Genomic DNA, 18,635 nt, shown 5'->3' on the forward strand with positions numbered 1-18,635 from the left:
TTTGACATTTTTCCCCCAATAAATTTTGATTTTCTTATTATGTCCCCTCCCCCCCCCCCTCCCCTGGCATTTTAAGAAGACCCTGTGCCCTCTTTTTAGTATTTCTCAGTACACTGTCCTTGCGGGAAAAAAAACACAGAAGATCTTGTTTTAAAAATAGGCCAAAAAGCACCGGTGGAATGGTTTAATTGATGGGAAAAACTGCTTTTCTTTTCTGCTAATTTAGTAATTTAAAACAGTTTAGTTGACTGATTGCAATTTTAATTTACAGCATATTGCATGCTTAATAAAAAAATGTTGTTTTTTTCTGGATTCTTTTCGATTATTGTTATCAAAATATATTTGTCCCAAAGCTATTGCATTGAGCGTTACTGTACTGTTTTTTCCTAACATTTGCAATGTGTATATGTCCATTGCCTCGCTCCCCGTGAAAAAATTTTAAATGATGGGCTTAGTGCACACTAGAACTGCCTGAAATTCTACATTATGGTTGCAACAACAGACAAGAAAGCTAGTGAAATAGAATTCCAATATATACAGTGAACTCTGAGTAACTCAAAGTCCCAAGAACGTGGTTAAAACCTTCCAGTAATCAGCAGTTCAAGTTACCGTAATTTCCTTTCCTATCATTCTCAAGTATAATTTTTATTTTGTTTCTCAAGAATAGTGCCCGATACATAAACTAATATAACATGCATAGTTTGGATAAATTAAATATTAATATGTATTAAATAAAAATAACTTTACAGAGAACAACAGAATAAATTTTTTAAGATACTGTCACTTAATGGGGTAACAGATAAATGACTACACCAATTGTATGAATAAAACCTCCTGAAACCAAAATTTTCCCCATATATGCAGTTTTAAAGACAGAGCTGGATTAAGTTCCATATACACCCTAGGCCAAACTTTGAAATGACGCCCCACCTCACATCCAAACTATATCGAAATCAGCCCCCCACCTATATGGGGTTAGGCTCAGAAAAGGCCTCCTTCCTCGTATTTTGCTTTGTCCGTAATATATACAGTTGGCTCTCTGTTTAACGACGGCTTTTCACGGTCCCAGATAGTCCACTATAATGTTAAAAGCATTCTATTTAAGGACGCTTTCTACTTAAGGATGATTTTTTGTGGTCCCTTGAAAGTCGTTAAACAGAGAGCCTACTGTATTTTTTATTTTTAAAAATATTTTGTAAAGCATCCTGCCATACTTTTTCTTTTCCAAAAATATTTAACTTTTAGTTTTCCCATAAAGGAATTTTCAAATTTCAATCTCAAATTTTTGTTCCCCCTGAAAAAGGAAATATTGATACTTTGGGCTGAGGTGGGTATCTTATGTTTTTTTTTTTTATTTACTTAAATTTAAATATGTCTCTTGAATTTCCTGATACACTTTTGTTCATCATTCATTTTTTACCTTAGGACCATTTATAACTGCTAGTATCTCTTCCTTACCATATTCTAAATTACTTTCTTCATTTTATTTATTTATTTTTTTTTTTCTATTTAAAACATATTTTGGGGCATCCCATGTATTTTTATCCACTTTGTTGGGGTCTTCGTGATGAAATTTTGAATAAAAATGCTCCAAAAAATAATATGTTGGCAGCAAACTCCGATAACCGATATAATTATGAACAAAATATATAAAACTGCGTATATAATTTGCTATAAATTTGAAACTTTCACGCAATTAATGTGTGTGTAGAGAATTTAAGCAGTCTATGGCAAATATTTTGTGCAAAATAGGTGATATGTCTTGCAGAGGCGCCCCAATGGAGGTGTCATGAGACGTCCCCAAACTTTTTCTCTCTTGAACCTGTGCAACATTTTTTTTTTCTTTTTCTTTGTGCCTTTGAATCTGTGAGCTCTTCGAGAGGACCCAGTCTAACCCTGAGCAAAGCTATACTTTGAAGAAATTATTGTTCAAATCAAAGATATTGAAAATTATCTGCTTTTGCTGGAAAAGGACCTCGACTCAAGCATACACCCCCTCAGCTCTCCTCAAATAGCTTTTTTTCTGTCTAAATATCTGGTTGCATATCTATAAAGTTGAATTTTGCTTCTTCATAATAGCATGCCAGTTTTTTTTTCAACAAGCTATTAATTTTTTTTTCCCGTGACGTGTGCCCTTTTTGACTTGCACTTTTGCCCAGGGCTTAGGGTGGCCTATTGTGTAATCCGGCCTGATTAAAGACTCCAGCTTAATCAAATAATTTTCCTGGGTAATTGAATAATAGTGATCAGCTTTCAAATATTTTTGTTGAGAAATTTTTTAAATAAATTTGAAATTAGTAAGAACAATTATTGACGTAAAAATGTAAAACAATATTTTCCGCCCTCAACGGGCGAGAAAAAACTTGAATTTTCCATCAAAACATTTCGTCTATTCTTATTGTTTTTTCTTGCTGCCATTACAAAAAAAGACTATAGTGCAGTCGTAGGGGTACATTTGAGACATAGAAACAACTTGGTATCAAGAAAAACTTAATTATTTTGGGACCAAATGGAAACTTCGAAATGAACGAATGTTTAAGTTATAAGCCTTCGAGTTATCGAGAGTCGACTGTAGTATAGTATTCTGATTTTTTTGCTCTTGAAATAGAGGAAGGCTATCATATTTCAATTTTTTGGCTCTTGGTTAAATTTTGCCATAAACTAAAATTAGGGTTAAAACAGATTTAACTTTAGTTAAATAGGGATGACCACCTGAGGGGGGGATCATGGGTGCCGACTGCGTCCAAAAAGTTTTTAGGGGGTATTTTTTACCTTTTTAGGGAGGTTCTTGGTTTTTGGGGGGTCTTCGTGATTTTTAAGGGGGGCTGGGCACTCCTGAGTTAAAACTGTTTTGCGAAATTCCTTAAGTGGTCTTAATCAGGGCTACAATAACAAATATAGAGTGATTTAGCAGTAAGTTACCACTCCTAAGCTAGGGCTAAGGCAGAAATACATGAAATACAGCACGGTTATCGAGGCCTGTAACTATAAATTTTGGGCCCTCCTACAACAAAATCTGTATGCCCGCCCCTCAAAGGCCAACAGTGTAAATTTGCAACGTTAATAAGTTGTAGTGCTCGTGTTTTTTTTAAAACCTCTTAAGGACGTGCCCCCCCCCCCCCCCACTCCAGGGGTATGCAGATCGGAGCCTGCGGTTATCACATCCAGGGACTGCAGTTCCGCTCTTATTAGAACTCATCAGTCTAAAATAGTGAATAACCAAGCTGGAGGCAGATGTAATGGCATTGAAGCTGAGAATGCCAACTAACGAAAGGTAAAGTAAATTTATCTCACCATTGAGTGTATGAAGCATTGTTCAGTTTGACTCATGATTAAATTACGAATTGGGAGAAAACCTATAAAGCGGGCAAAAATGTAAGCCTAACTTGAAAGATTTATAGAATGAAAGCTCTACCCTGTACTACGTTAAGCTGATTCCGTGTAATGTAAAAATTCTTTCAAAACCGAAACAGTTTTGAGGTTCTTAAACTTGGATTGAAATTAAAAGATTGGCTAAATCTCGGAGAGCTGTAAAATTATGGGAAACTTGTTTCTTTGCTGACATAACTTATAAACGAAATGAGTTTAACAAAATCAACATTAAAAAACCCACGTAACTACCTCGATACGCTTAAACAGGTAAGTTAAAAATCAATAAACTATAATATAAGAATAAAATGAAATAAAAACACTTGAACAAATAAATCCAAAATTTGAGAAGAAATATTGAAACAGGTAGAAACAAGCAACTATCACTTGGTTAAAAATTCATCGTTTAAGGGGGGGGGGGCAATCCAGTGAGCCGCTGGGACACTGCAAAATTTTTGAAGAGGGCCGCTTACAATTTACAGATCTGTGCCGGCTGGATGGCCATGGTTTCAATTCCTGTCGGTGTAAGTTTATCCATGTTTGCTAATGGTGACTGGTGTATGATTAATCTGTAGAAATCTCAGTCTTTCAAATTATCCTGTTTGCATTTTTGAAATTTACCAACCATAAATGAGTTATGTTAGCTGTAAAATTTGTGGAAAAAAAAATCGAAAGGCATTGGTTGAAATGACAATTGCATGCGATTGTGGATGTTTAGTTGGGTAGTGACTCCATGATCCTCTCCTTGTATCCGTCCCTTAATACTCAGCTCTTGGCCAAAGTTTGACTATGTAGGGGGAGATGATGCATGTAGTTTGAATGCATAAGTTTGAATGCAATAACATGCATTTTGAGCAAGTCAAATATTTTTAAAATGAAAAAAGTATGTTTTCAGCAGTTTTGAAAATTAATTTCAACACTAGCTGAGTGATTTTGATAGGAAAAATTTTATTTTGTCATTTTAATGACCTTGCTGGTTGCTATTGAATAACCCCAAAGAATAGCTATTGCTGTTGACTAGTGCATCAGGTAAAGTAAAGAAATTTTGTGAAGTAAGTGTTCATTTTACTATGCAGATCAGCAATTCTCAACCATTGGTCCCAAGGACCAAAAACTGGTTCACAGAAAAATTTGACTGCTCCTCAGAGGTTTTTGTTAGTTCATGTTAAAAAAGTTACCTTATTTTTTTTTTAGAAAAAAGGAAAGAAAAAAAAAAGATTTAATGTTTAGCTCACAACATTTAGAGTACAATCCCTGGCACACATCTGAGTTTCGGCATCTTGAATTCAAATTATGTTTTTCGCTGCCACAAGTTATGATAGGATCATACTCTTTGGGATTCTTGTTTTTACAAATGCCTCCTATTGTAATTATAATTTAATAAGAACTTAATTTGGATTCAAGATGTCAAAATTCAAATTAATGCAGGGAACTGGATGCCAGATGCTGTGCGCAGGGTTCCGGATGTCTACAAAGGATTGTATAAAGTCAAGTGGGTCCGGCATAAATGAAATCTATTCCAGGTCAGGTGACATGGATGCCACAGCCCAGGAGGAGCACCAGTCTGTGGATTCTGGGGGGGGGGGGGTGTTCAAACAGGAAAGAATGTCTTTCAACTTCAACGTTCAAGTAAAACCACAAACAATTGTGACTTCTCAATAAAAAATATTGCATTATCTAACCTATTTGAAATCTTTTACGTTAATTTGTTATTAATATTCGTATTTTTCTACTTTGTTTAACATTGCAGTCTTTATTACGCATGTATAATTATATCAGAATAATTTCTAATCTTATAATTCACGTTTAAATATTTTTTAAAAATAGTTCTTTAAAACCAGAGCTGCGAAGTGGGAGGAAAAATGACCAACTCTCTGATTACTCTACTTTAAAATCAGACTGATTCAAACTCTGACTCCGCAAGCACAAGCAGCATTACAAACTTTGGGAGAAAATGACTCATTCCAACTCTTGAAATTTCAAACGTTCGATTCCTTCTCCTTCACCCCAAAATCAATACGGCTCCGACTCCGCAACCCTATTTAAAACTAAACAAAGCTTGATTAAACTATTTATCAATTAATTTTTATCAAAGGTACCCACAGGGGAAGATTATGGCGCAAGTTGCGGCATCAAAAAACAACAACAAAAAAAAAGCAAGGGGGGGGGGGAGGCAGCATTCATTTTTTAAAATTTATTGATTTATTTTTAATTTCAATTATTAATTTACTTCAATTTATTTATTTATTTAGCTTGTGTGTGTGTCATTGGCATAGCACAGATCTTTTCTATCAAAATAATAATAGCAACAATAATTAAAATAAATAAATTATCAAATAAATAATTTAAAAAAATCAATGAAATTACGAAAAAGAGAAAAAATAAAAAAAAGGAAAGAGAGTTGAGATGAGGGGGGGGGGAGCAAACCTGATTTTTATTATTTCTTTGTAAAAAAAAGATGATCTTAATTACAGCTGGTGATGTCGACATATAAAGCGAAATAGGGGTGATATCAGAATAGTCAACCAAATGATGATAGCACGATGTCACTTACGATATCGTCACAATGACGCTTACGTTATCGTTACAATGACGCATAAACGATATAGGGAGATATCGGAACTATGGGCAAAACGACGACGACACAATGACGCTTCCGTTATCGTTGTAATATCGAATACGATATTGTTACGATAGCGCACGCTCTGTCGGATTAGACATCGTTTTATATCGTGACCCGATGACGCAGCGATATAGTATTGGTAAATTTTACGATATCGTCGTACGTTATGTGCTACTAGGGTTGAAGACTCGACATAAACCAAAGTAAATTTTATGGCTCTCCTGTTTTGGCGGTTTTATTTCGTAATATTATCAAAACAATGTCCCAGTTAAGTAATTACTTAATTACTTAACCTTTAACGCATCATAGCTGCTTAGTATGGGTCACAATGGGACTTTTTTTTAAATTAAAACATGCAAGTTTGCAAGTACGAAGTAATTACGGAAAGGATGAATGATCAGGATAACCCTTTTGCAGATTTTACACCTGAGTTATGAAACATAGTGAGCGAGGCTATTGCCACATAAGCAGCATCAAAATTTCAGTGGAACGTTAAAGAAAATGTGAATAGTCTCTTATCCAGAGAAGTCCTGCAATGGCAATGTCTTCAATAGCGACTGCAAAAACAGCAAAAGAAAACCAAAAAAACATTTATACCTGGGAAACGTTAGTTCAAAAGTGATGTTAGTACATCTCAAAATCATTCCCATACAATAAGCCCAATGCTAGGTTAGGTTCATCAGAATGGTTCACTGAAGCAAAGAGCGAGGTCCGATTTCGTGAATGTAATTGAAAATGATACTTCTTGCAGCAAAACTCAGGAAGAAGCACCCTATTTTAAGAATAAAGTTCAAGTTATCGATGGAATGAATGACTCTGGTCCATAATGTCCCAAACACTACTTTCAAATGTAGCAAAGATTTTGCAGGTGTCCAAATAAAAAATAATAAAATTTTCTCTCCAATAGTCAAACTACACGAGTGGACCTTAAACACGATCGGTACATCTCACTGTCGTTTTCATAACTTGAAAACCAGAAGTTCCGGAAAGTACATTACAATAATTTCTTGTCATTTCCATCAGAAATAAATATAATGTCAGCTCTTTACAATGCTCCTGCAGTTCTTTCCAACGTGTGCTAAGAAGTATTGCTCAACTGTACTATTGAATCAATTCCCCTGTACCTTAGCAGTGCCTTTAGATGTAACCAAGTTTAGGTTTCACTTGAATGAAAATAAAACAATAAAGCCACACCTTTTGATCTAGGATGTAATTTGCAAAACTAAAGCCGTAAACAATATGTTAAAAGTATAACCATACGTAAGAAATACTATCAAATGAGAAATAAAAAAAAATATAGAATAGAAAGACACTCATGTTAAGAAAAGGAAAGTTAAGGTTTCTTCACCAAGGTGGAAAGGTTTCCCATATATTGAGGGTGTTCCGTTTTAACTTGCCAAACCTCTATTTTCGCAACCATTAGATGCATACTTTCAATTGAAAAAATGTTCAAAATCAGATGCAGGGTTAAGATACTGGAATTTTTAAGCAAAAATAATAAAAAATTAATTTGAATTTTGGCCTCTTGAATTCAAATTATGTTTTTCGCAATCACGAGTGTGTGTGTGTGTATGTAGGCATAAGTATTTATGTGTGTGTGGGGGGGGGGGGTTTGTGTATGTGTGTGTAGGCATGTGTTTTTGTGTCTGTGTGCAGGTATGAGTGTGTGGTAGTTGTGTGTATGAGCGTTTGTGCCCAAAGATAACGGCGCCCGAAACGCTCGGCGCCCAAAGTTCCCGGCGCCCAATCTTCCCATTTCGTGGAGTCACGTCTGGTTATTAAAATTTGACATTTTCAATGACTTATTCATTAATGGCTGAATGAGAAATGTTTTTACATTTTTGCAAAGACAAGAGTACTAAAAGCAAGGAAGTGCAATTTTTTAAGGGAGGTCTGAACCCCTTAGCCCCCCTATATAGGCACCTATGGCACCCGATGTTCCTACAGTCCCTTTTAGGGTTGCGTTCGACGAACCTCACCGGTCTACCGGTAAGTAACCAGTTACTAACCGCGGCGTTCTATGATCAACCGGTTACCGCAGCGGTTACCATTCTAAGCAGTTGATTGGTTGATTGGAGCACGTGATCATTAGCTGTCACGTGATTAACTAACCGGTCGCTCTCGGTCGTGCTCGTCGAACGCACTCTAGGCATTTGTCCAAATGTCCGCATAGCCAGTCCGCACCCTGGTTGTAGACCTGTGTAATTCTTAAAAAACTACAATTTAAAAGAAATAGTTAAGTTTTCAACACAATAGCGTAAAAATCGATGAGGATAAAATAATATTCTAAAATTGTTTTTTTTTTTTTTTTTTTTTTTGCATTTTTTAAGGAAGTAATTAAGAATTATCTGACAAAGAACCCCATTTTGCGTTATTTCTCAGTAGTTTGCATAGTAATAAACATCTTGGGAATGACCAAATGTGGCGACTACGCCAAAAATTAAGATATAAGGTTTTGTATTTGTTGCATGAAAATAATTAAAAAATAAAAAATCCTCGTGTACCTTTGATTAAAACATCGATTCTGCTTTGTCTTTGAAAACTTACTCACTTTTGAGCTTCTTGTCCACTCCATCTTGCAAATGACGGATAATGGCGACTATGTTTTATGCATAGCTGAGATGCTGAAGTATCGCTTTTCCGATCAAAAAACAATTTTCTCTGATCGATCCCCCCCTCCTCTCAGTGTTTATCCTCAGGCAATAAATTGTCTATTCCATAGGCGGATTTAAAACTGTATTCGGGGGGGGGGGGGGGCAGGATTTTTTTTTTTGGAACTATAATTATCAACGCTGGATTTAGACTTAATGTGGCCCTAATCTTCTTCATGTTTTTGGTCTCCTTGTAGCCCGGACAACTTTTCTGTTGGGGGCAAAAAAGGCCGTTTTTCTGACCCCCCACTATGGTGCATGATGGGAATTGGTGTCCCTTTTAAGTAGGGGTAGAATATACCCAATTTTAGGGGATCTGGGGGATTTCTCCACTGGAGGAATTTTTGTAAAATAGATGTAAAATTCGGCATTTTGAAGCAGTGGGGTAAATTGGAACTACAAAAATCTCAGAAAAAAATAGCCAAATACTCTTATGCGAATTATGATAATACACAGTAAAAATTGTTTTCGGGTCGACAAATCAGTGACAGTAGTTCTTAGAGAGAAAAAGAACTATAGATATTTCATTGCAACCACTTTTTTTTTTCAATTACAAGCAGTGCAGAAATGAAAAGAGGTAGTGTTTTTTTTTAAATCTTTGTTTCAGTTCAAAGTAGTCCTTTTCAACACACTTTAGGATCCCAGTGACCACTTTACATGTTGTAATACATTGTACAGTGCCCCCCTCCTCCTTAGAAAAGGACAGTCGCTATATTCCCTCTATTTTCGCTTCTAAACTATTTAAAAAAGAAAAAATCATGATTTTTTCTTTTTTGATTTGGAAGGAGTATTGTTACTATGTATAAAGTCCTCCCACAACTGGGGGGGGCATTGCCCCCCTCGATCCCCCATAAATCCGCCCATGGTCTACTTCCCTGTTGAGTTTATGCATAATTCCCGTTCACCTCAGGAACTTTTTTTTTTTGAAAAAGGGAGAAAATGGCGACCGAGGAAGTTTTTTTTGAGTCGCCACCTTTTTGAACTAGGTAGCCACGTAGCAGAGGTGTCGACCGTGAATATTGACCTTCATTAATAAGCAAAGCAGTCAAGATTGCTCAAAAATGAGATATCCAAACAGCAGTACTTTGATGAACAACTAAACAGAGTAGCCCATTTTTCTGCAAGTTTACGGCAGGGAGAATGTTATGTAAAAGAGCATTCATATTTTGATGGAAGTTAACTATTTTTCGTTTGAATACAATGAAAAGAATAAATATGTGCTCTATATAAAAGAAACCATGAATGTAATTCACAAATCACAATAGAAGTCTTTCGTTTATTTCTTTCTTATGTTATATGTGACTCTGGAATAAAAAACTTAAAACCAATGCAAAATTCTCTTCTAGAAAAGTGTTGTTGTTGTTGTTAAAAAAAAAGAAAGGTGTACATATAATAATGTCTTGTAAAAGTTTTAAGTTTGTTAAAAACCTTTGCTTAAGCATCTGGTAACTTTCATCACATGATTTCATACCATAGACTAATAACAAATAAGAGTAGACCGAGCTTTCCCAGACTAGCTGATGAAAAAATTGGTTCATGTGACTGGTGGAAGGTTTGGCGAAAACTTTGTCGGCATGGTTGCTAGATGGCAACATTATCTATAGTTTGGCACTGGACATGTATTTTAAGACGTAATGTATTTTCATTAAATTTTTTTTTTCCAGGTGCAGAGAATGAACTGTTTTTCTTTTAGCTATGCATTATTTTGGCATTAGTTTTTGATCACAGTTTTCAGTAACTTTTATTTTATTTGGAACTGCTACGTCAGCGTTGGCGTGAATGTAATGGCGTAAACGTTTTGCGTAAACGCAAAAATGTACGAATCGATATCTTAGATTGAAATTTTAGGTAAAAATCTTACCGTTTGCCGTTTTTTTCGGGCGCTTGCATCTTTAATTGCTTATAGAGTTATTGAAATTGACTATAGAAAATGCAAAATACGATCTAAACGAAAAACTTACTATATTAACAAAATATTTACAACTTAGAATAACAAATTTACAAATCGGACTTCATAAAAGATCAATCTTCCGTGTTACATCAATTCTATTTATTTTATTTCTCGCGAGCGTTGATAGCAACGCCCGCTGTTGCTAGGATATCCACCAGTCACATGATTTGGTTTATGAGCAGCAAAAGGGTTGCCATAGTTCGGTCTACTCTTATTATTAGTCTATGGTTGCGTTCGACGAGCACGACCAAGAGCGACCGGTTAGTTAATCACGTGACAACTAATGATCACCTGCTCCAATCAACTAATCAACTGCTCAGAATGGTAACCGGTGAGGTAACCGGTTGATCATAGAACGCTGCGGTTTGTTACTGGTTACTTACCGGTGGACCGGTGAGGTTCATCGAACGCAACCTATGTTTCATACGAAACCACTTCCTTCACAAGAATGTTACTCCACCAATTTAATATCTGTTATGATGGCGACTAGTGTGTATGGTATTTTAACCCATATAACTTATATTTATTTCTAGGTGTCATCCTTTACGTTCTGGGCGCAATGTTTACTTCTTTCGAGAATCGAATGATGTTTTCCTGGTAAATTTCAAAATTTATTCAACCAAATTTAATGTTATTTCCCCCCTGTAAATTATTGTTGAACTTTGCTAGAATGAAAATAAACAAAGCATTTTAAATTGAATACTTTTTATAATTTAAAGTTCAATGAATTTTCTGGAGTTGTAATTTCCCAAAGTATTAATCAGTTTGTGTTGTGCATGGATCGTAAAACCTTTTTCGATGTTTAGAACGATTTGGAAAATTTCATTTTGTTTGTTATGAAATAAATACGCTTGAACAAAAAATAAACATTGCATATTCCTTTGATAGTTTCACACACAAAAAAAAGAACAATAAATTATTTTCCATATTTAAAATATGTGATCCTATTTTTTTATGTTCTTTAACATTAATCTTTTGTGATCAAAGAATTAAAAGAAAATCTTAAAAAATTGAAAATGTGAAAATAAATGTTTTAAAGCTGATTATTTTTTGTTTTGTGTGCTGGGTATATAATAATTTTTGTGTTTTGGTTATCTGCATGGTTACAAATTTTTCTTCTGTGTTTTAATCTGTAAAGTCAAGAAAAGTCATTACACAAATAGTTAGAATTTTCTTTTCAAAAATGAAATATTTTTGGGTAAAACTTAAAAGGTCTTGTTTCTTATAAGTTCTGCAGGAGAAAAACATGTAACACTATCATTTGTTGCCAAATCATTCACAAATTTATAAAATCACTCCATGATGCTTTTCATTGTAAATAAGTTAATCCAATCATTATGGTAGAATCCACTTTTCTCCACAACACCCCACCTCTTTGCTTTTATATCCTTTGGTTATGGTAGAATCTATTAGATTAAAATCCGACGTATCTATCGATGTATATAAGTTACTCCAGCTTCTTGAGAGTGCCAGAGAATGAACGATCAAACCAGGTACTGTAAAATCCCTCTAATGTGGGCACTAACGGTGGGACACATTTTTTTGTCCGCAATAGAGGAGTGTCTGCAGGACAGGGGTTTAATAATGTTATTTGCCTTGGAATGGAATTAAAAATTGTCTGCATAAGAGGGTTGTCCGTTCGGAGCAAGGACAGTTCCAGAAAATATTCAAGGGAGGGGCAATTGATTTTTATTGCTTACTTTTTACTTTGTATACTGATTTTAAAATATTGATCACGAAGGTTTTGGACTTTAAAATTCCATGGGGTCCCAAACTCAAACCTCCCTTCTCTCAACATCAATGAAACTCGTCTAAATTTGCGGTATTTTTTTAAAATTAATTTTCAAAAAATTAGTGGAAGACATTCCCTCAAGGGAAGGGCAGTTACCCCCCATTGCTCCTGCTTTATACCCATCCCTGGTTAGAGGAGGGTATACTGTCTTAGAAGATTCAATTTTTTTTTTGAGAATCATATTTAGTCAACTTACATCTTTGTACAACTTGATTAGCAGAGATTAATTAAAATGTTAATCTTCATCTATGTTACATTTGTTTGGAGCAATGCAAAAGCTGGCAGCCTGTTAATACTGCCCGTTTTACATGAAAGTAAATTTACAAAAAAATTAGCAAAATTAGTAAAATTAACAAAAAATTAAAAATAGCAAAGGCCCGGTAAATGAACCCAGTCAATTCTTTGAATTATGATGCGCTGAGAAGAAATACCAAACAGAATCAAGCAAAAAAAAAAAAAAAGATTCACATTGATTCCATGCAGGTACTATTTTTTTGGATCTAAAAGTTTGAAGTTTAATAATAATCTTAATATAAATCTTGTCACAGGGGGGTCAGCAGACCCTTTGACCCTCCCCTGAATCCGCCATTGACTACCATTCTCATCCAATGAGTTTAATCAACTAAAAGGACATTGCCAAGTATTTGCTCTACACACGAGTATACTTGTTGAGTTAGCTCGGTTCAGTTAGAACAGGGTTGTGGAGCAGCTGCTCGAATGAATTTGACATACTCCAATGGTGTGGGACATGAAATAATTTTTTTTTTTGGTTACTATTTTGTTTCAAGAAGAAAAGTTTACTCTGGTGAACACAACAAAATATGCGAATCAAGTAATTGACAGTCAACTTTTTAAAAAAGATGTTTGGTGTAACCACCAAGTGGGTTTTAGGCCTTAGTTATATATTAATAACTAGTGGTACCCGCACGGCTTTGCTCGTAATAGAAAAATTAAAAGATATTTTGGTTCGCCTGTATATTTACAAATGTATGGTGAATTTTCTCGCCAATTGACTTGTACCCATGTTGCGGTCCCACGTTATGATAATTTCGTATCTTGCCAATTGGCTTGTGCCCATGTTACAATTCCACGTCATGATAATTTCGTAATTTACTAGTCCATCTTATGATAATTTTGTTCTGGAAATTGGAACAAAAAAAGAACCACATCGAATTTTCAAAAAATGTCGTTGAGGAGCACACCCCCATGCTACAAACTAATTTTGTGTCAAATTTCATGAAAATTGGCCAAACGGTCTGGGGGCTATGCGCATCACAGAGATCCTGACAGACAGAGAGAGATCCGGACAGAGAGACTTTCAGCTTCATTATTAGTAAAGAAAACACTTGATAAAAAGCACTAACATTACAAAAATATTTTGTGTTAAGCTTATTTCTATGACTGTAAATATTTTTTAATCATAAGGTTCATACTGATTAGACTAATTTTAGTGTGTGATTCAAATTACATTTAAGTTTTAAGAAAAAAAGAATAATAATACACTCCGAGTGCAGAAAAAAGGGGGATTTTAATTAGAATTCTTTTTTTCATACTGTGCCACATTTTATATATGACTCTGGATTTCAAGGGGGGGGGGGAGCATGAAGCAGACTGTGTCATTGAAATTTTTTAGAGATTGTTTAAAGGAGGTCATTGTCTCTTTTTTTGGGGGGGGGGTCGAGATTAATTTTTGGGGGGGCATGGTCTTCTGAATTGACAGTTTCATACAGTATGTTTTTAAATTAAAATTAGTATACGTTTTTTAAATATTTATTAGATGTTAGGGTTCTCAAATAGATTATAATTTGTGGCCAGTTACAAGAAAAGGTATTGTTTTAAATATTCTATTTTAAAATTAAAAGTTCAGTTGTTTCATGAACATTTATATTTTTAGCAAAAGAATCTTATATTGAAATTAATTTTTTTTGCTAACCATATTTGTGTATAAAAACCAGCCATTTTTACTTGTTCTTTATTTTATATATCTAAAGAATGACAGATATACTTAGATCCAAAAAAAAAAAAAAAGAGCTGATATGTGCATCACATGACTTCCTTTTACTCCAATTTAATATCATTTTCTCATTATTGGCAGTTTTAATGTGATTCAATAGTTTACTCTCTAAATATCACCAACAGCGGCCAAATTGAAACCAGATTAAAAAAAAAAATTAAAAATCACCAAATTTGTTGCCTAGTTGGCGACAAAACTTAGCGACCAAAAGACTGGCGATATATCGCCAAGTATCCGGCAAATTATGACATCACGTGAGTTTACATCGAAATTAACAATGATTTTCCCCCCAAAAAGGGACAAAAGACCCCCTTAGGAGCATCCAAATGCAACCAAAAAGGGAGGTGCACAACTAGACCCCACTAGGAGTCTACGTACCAAATTTCAACTTTCTAGGACATTCCGTTCTTGAGTTACGTGACATACATACGCACATACATACGTACATACAGACGTCACAAGAAAACTCGTTCTTATTAACTCAGGGATTGCCGAATTGGATATTTCGGGTGTCTGTACGTTCCTAGGCATGTATCCACGTGTGGTCGAGTCGAAAAAAAATCTCAACATTCATTCGGGGGTAAGCAAATTGGAAATTAAGGCCAATTTTTGAGTGAAATTTTTTTTGTGAATACATTACTTCCTTTTTTGCAAAAGGAAGTAAGAAAAGACTGATTAGTTCTAAAGTTTTAAGATCACATACATACAGATAGGCAGAGGGGGACCTGTAGCTAAGCTAATTGAAGCTGTAGAACAACACATTCTGAAACTGCAAAGTTAATTTTGAAAAGGAAAAAAAAACATCCATTGATTTTAATCAAGCTGGCTGAAAAGGTTCTCTTTAATGTAAGGGGTTAAATACAGTTAGCTGTAGACATTTTCCTAGTATGGCCCTGAGCCTGTGTTTAGCCCTTTCTTTTAAGATTTATTTCCATTACTAAGTAGTGGAACAATATACTATTTCAGTTGATGCTTTTTTGGAGTTAGTCTCAATTTTTTTGAAGGATTTAATTAGTGGGACAGCTTTTTAATTTTCCTTTGCATTATCATAATTTTTGTGACACTATTTAAAAATACAGTATCACTTGGATTTAACGATACCCGATTTAACGATTTCCTCAGTGTAATGATATATTTCACTGGTCCGAATTCGATTGCATCGAATGTCTATGCCCCTGGATTTAATGATAATCTTTTCCAGTCCCTTGACAATCTTTTAATTGTAGTTATACTGTACTTCATCATACAAAGAACTAAGCACTGCACTAAGCAAGAAATTAATTTCAATTTTTTTCCAGGTAAAAATGATTTTTCTTAATAAAAGTACAAGAAAGAAAAGTGCTCTGTTGTTGGCCAGCTGAAAAACTCTAAAATGGTTGACTTTCCTTCTGTGTGGATTGAAAATAGTCCAGAATCACTTCTGGACATAACACTCAGGTACTGCATAAGAGATCCAAGCACCTTCTGTTGCTATATTCCAACGAAAGGGGAACATGAGTTGCAACAAGGCCTTTCTCTACCGGTGGAAATTTGTGAGCGAATGCTGAAACTTAGTAAGGAGGAACTGAGTGATGATTGCTTCAATAAATTTATCTGCTTATTCAAAGATTGTTCTAGAACTCGTTTAAAAAATGTGGATGTGAGTGATACATCGATTGAAGATATTGCCCTAGCTATCCTGACTCAGCATAAGCTCGTGGAATTAAATATTTCAGGGTGCAAGAAATTAACAGCACAATGTTTGAATTATGTTTCCCATACGTGGTCCAGTTTGCACTCTCTTGTTGTAGGTTCCAGCTCACAAGTACTTCTAGAAGCAGAGGTGGCATCTCCGCATTGGATGTACCATCCACATCATCGCATGGGACTGTTCACCACCACAGCTGGAGAAGACACAAATGTTGCTCAACTTGATGTAGACCAAGATTTGCTTGAACTTCCAAACCTTCGTAGGCTCGTTATTCATGGCCTCACAAAAACTAATTCAAACGTTCATTTTAACTGCCTGTTAAGCAATACCTGTAACCTTACTCATCTAGACCTCTCAAACTGTGAATCTCTAGATGATTTACAGTGTTTGGTGTTTCAACAAAATTTAGTATCCTTGGTTTTATGTGATGTTCCTGATGTTGAACGTTGTTTTAAAAATATAATCAAGCTGAAGTCTTTAAGGTAAGTCAGCTTATATTTTTGAATATTTAATGTGAAAATATATCTCTTTCCAGGTCGTAAAAGCTGTGACTAAAGTTCATTTCATCTGAATGTTATCAGTTATTAGTATTCTTTAGATTAAATATTCAGAAGCACTTTTGTGTGTATAAAATATTAAATGCAGACATTAAGTATATACATACTTATATATAGTCCTTTGAATTAAAAATTTTCCACTCGCGACTCTGACTCCTTAACCCCAAAATAAGATTGATTCCAATTCCGTAGCCATGGTCTTTACTGTGAAATAATTATTGTTGATATGATTTGTTTTTATTTTCACTCTAAAGTTTTAATTTATGTATTCAGTTTTTGACGGAGAAATTCGGAGTCCTTCGGAGTTCGAAACACAAAAATAAGCTCAGATGATTTTTTTTAATAATGAATATTATTTCTTCAAGTTGACATTTTATTGTTTAATTATTTTTGAAAGTACATTTATTCTTTTTCTTTAATTGTCTTTTGGCAACAGAGGAATATTTTTTTTTAAATAGGATGTATTTAATTTAATGAGCTTATTATTTTATAAATTCCTTTTGAAAACAATTAATTATATATATTTTTTAAATGGAAAATAATATATTAGTTGCATTGTTTAAAAGGTGCTACTGCTTTATTTGTTTGTTTATTTATTTTTAAGGCATCTATTTCTTTAGATGGATAAGGTATATTTTATTTCTAGAAATCAGCTTAAAATGTTAAGAAGTTATGTTCAAAATAATTTGCAATTTTAGCTAATTTTGGGAATATTGATCAGATAATATGAAGTTGATATTGAAATGAGCATACGGGAAAGTATGCTCATTTAGTTCTGGACAGAACTTCTTGTTTAACTTGTTACTTTTTCTGTTCCATTAGAGCCATGCCATACATATAGCAATAATGGTAAGATTAGAAGCTACTAATTATTATTCCATCATTATTCCCCATTAATATGTTCTTGTTATTAAAGTGGCTGATGAGTAGGACTGTCATAACAACAATATAATGAAATAAATATTTATTTTACATTGCCTTGTATTAACTTTTCTAATAACTCTTGAGTTGTTTACTCTAAGAAGCCCTACAAATCACTAAAGGATTAACTAGAAGTTTTTTACAAGTGTAAATTCTGCTAAATTGTGAAGTGGCATCCCTCTAACAGAAAAGTACTTACAACTTTTAATGGTTGTTTCTTTTTATTTGTTTTTAGGCACCTAGACATATCTCAGTCCAATGAACTCACAATATATTATGAGAATCCCAACAAAGTCCTGAAAATCATAGTAGATAATTTGGAAGAACTTGTGTCCTTGGATATCTCTGGAACAAATCTTGCTGGAAGCAGAACACAAGAGCGTGATGAAAGATCAAGGTAGTTAAAAATGTGATGTTTAGTACACTTTGATTGAATAGTTATATTTGGACTAAATATTGAAATCTATCTCTTTTGAGTATTTTTGTGACAATTTTTTCCAGTACTTTTAGTAAGTTTTGTTTAAGATGAAAATATAGTTATTTCACTTTGAATAATATTAAAAAATGTACCTAATGTGAAATGATATGGGGTAAGCTAAGAACATTTATCTCTTGAATTATTTTGTTTCTTATACAACTGTGATTGGTCAGAGGCTCAGGAGCTTGCTTAGACATAGTATGTCATTATAAATTGTAATAATTATGGTAGATTGGTGAAAAGTATTAAAGGTATATTTTACCAGAGGTGCTCAACTTGACTCAGAGCTGTGACGGTGCCGTTGAAATTTTTAGAGGAAGTTGTGTTCAGGAATATTTTTCTCCTTTTTTGAGTGGGAATATACCATTGTCCTTGAAGAAAATAGGCACCATGAATTCTTGAAGAAGATAGGCTTTATGATGTCTGTTATGTCACAGTTTTGGATATATGCTGCTTTTCTCTTGTTTCCAGCCACACAACATAACAAGGAGTTACTATATATACTTTATTTCCACAATATATTTTGTGTAAAAAATTCCCCTGTTAATTTTTAGCATTCTTTTGTCCTGATTTACTTATGATATGGGCA

General features: G+C 34.3%; 1 protein-coding gene across 1 annotated transcript in view; it reads left to right on the top strand.

Moving 5' to 3' along the window:
• Positions 1–11,067: 11,067 nt before the first annotated feature.
• Positions 11,068–18,635, top strand: part of LOC129228721 (protein zer-1 homolog) — a 53,604-nt gene continuing 46,036 nt past the window's right edge. Inside the window, exons 1-3 of the mRNA XM_054863405.1 lie at positions 11,068–11,191; positions 15,699–16,572; positions 17,804–17,965. Coding sequence (XP_054719380.1) covers positions 15,773–16,572; positions 17,804–17,965 — 962 coding nt within the window. The 5' untranslated portion in view covers positions 11,068–11,191; positions 15,699–15,772. The remainder of the gene's footprint in view (positions 11,192–15,698; positions 16,573–17,803; positions 17,966–18,635) is intronic.

Source organism: Uloborus diversus, chromosome 8, assembly GCF_026930045.1.
Source record: "Uloborus diversus isolate 005 chromosome 8, Udiv.v.3.1, whole genome shotgun sequence".
Classification (NCBI taxonomy): domain Eukaryota; kingdom Metazoa; phylum Arthropoda; class Arachnida; order Araneae; family Uloboridae; genus Uloborus; species Uloborus diversus.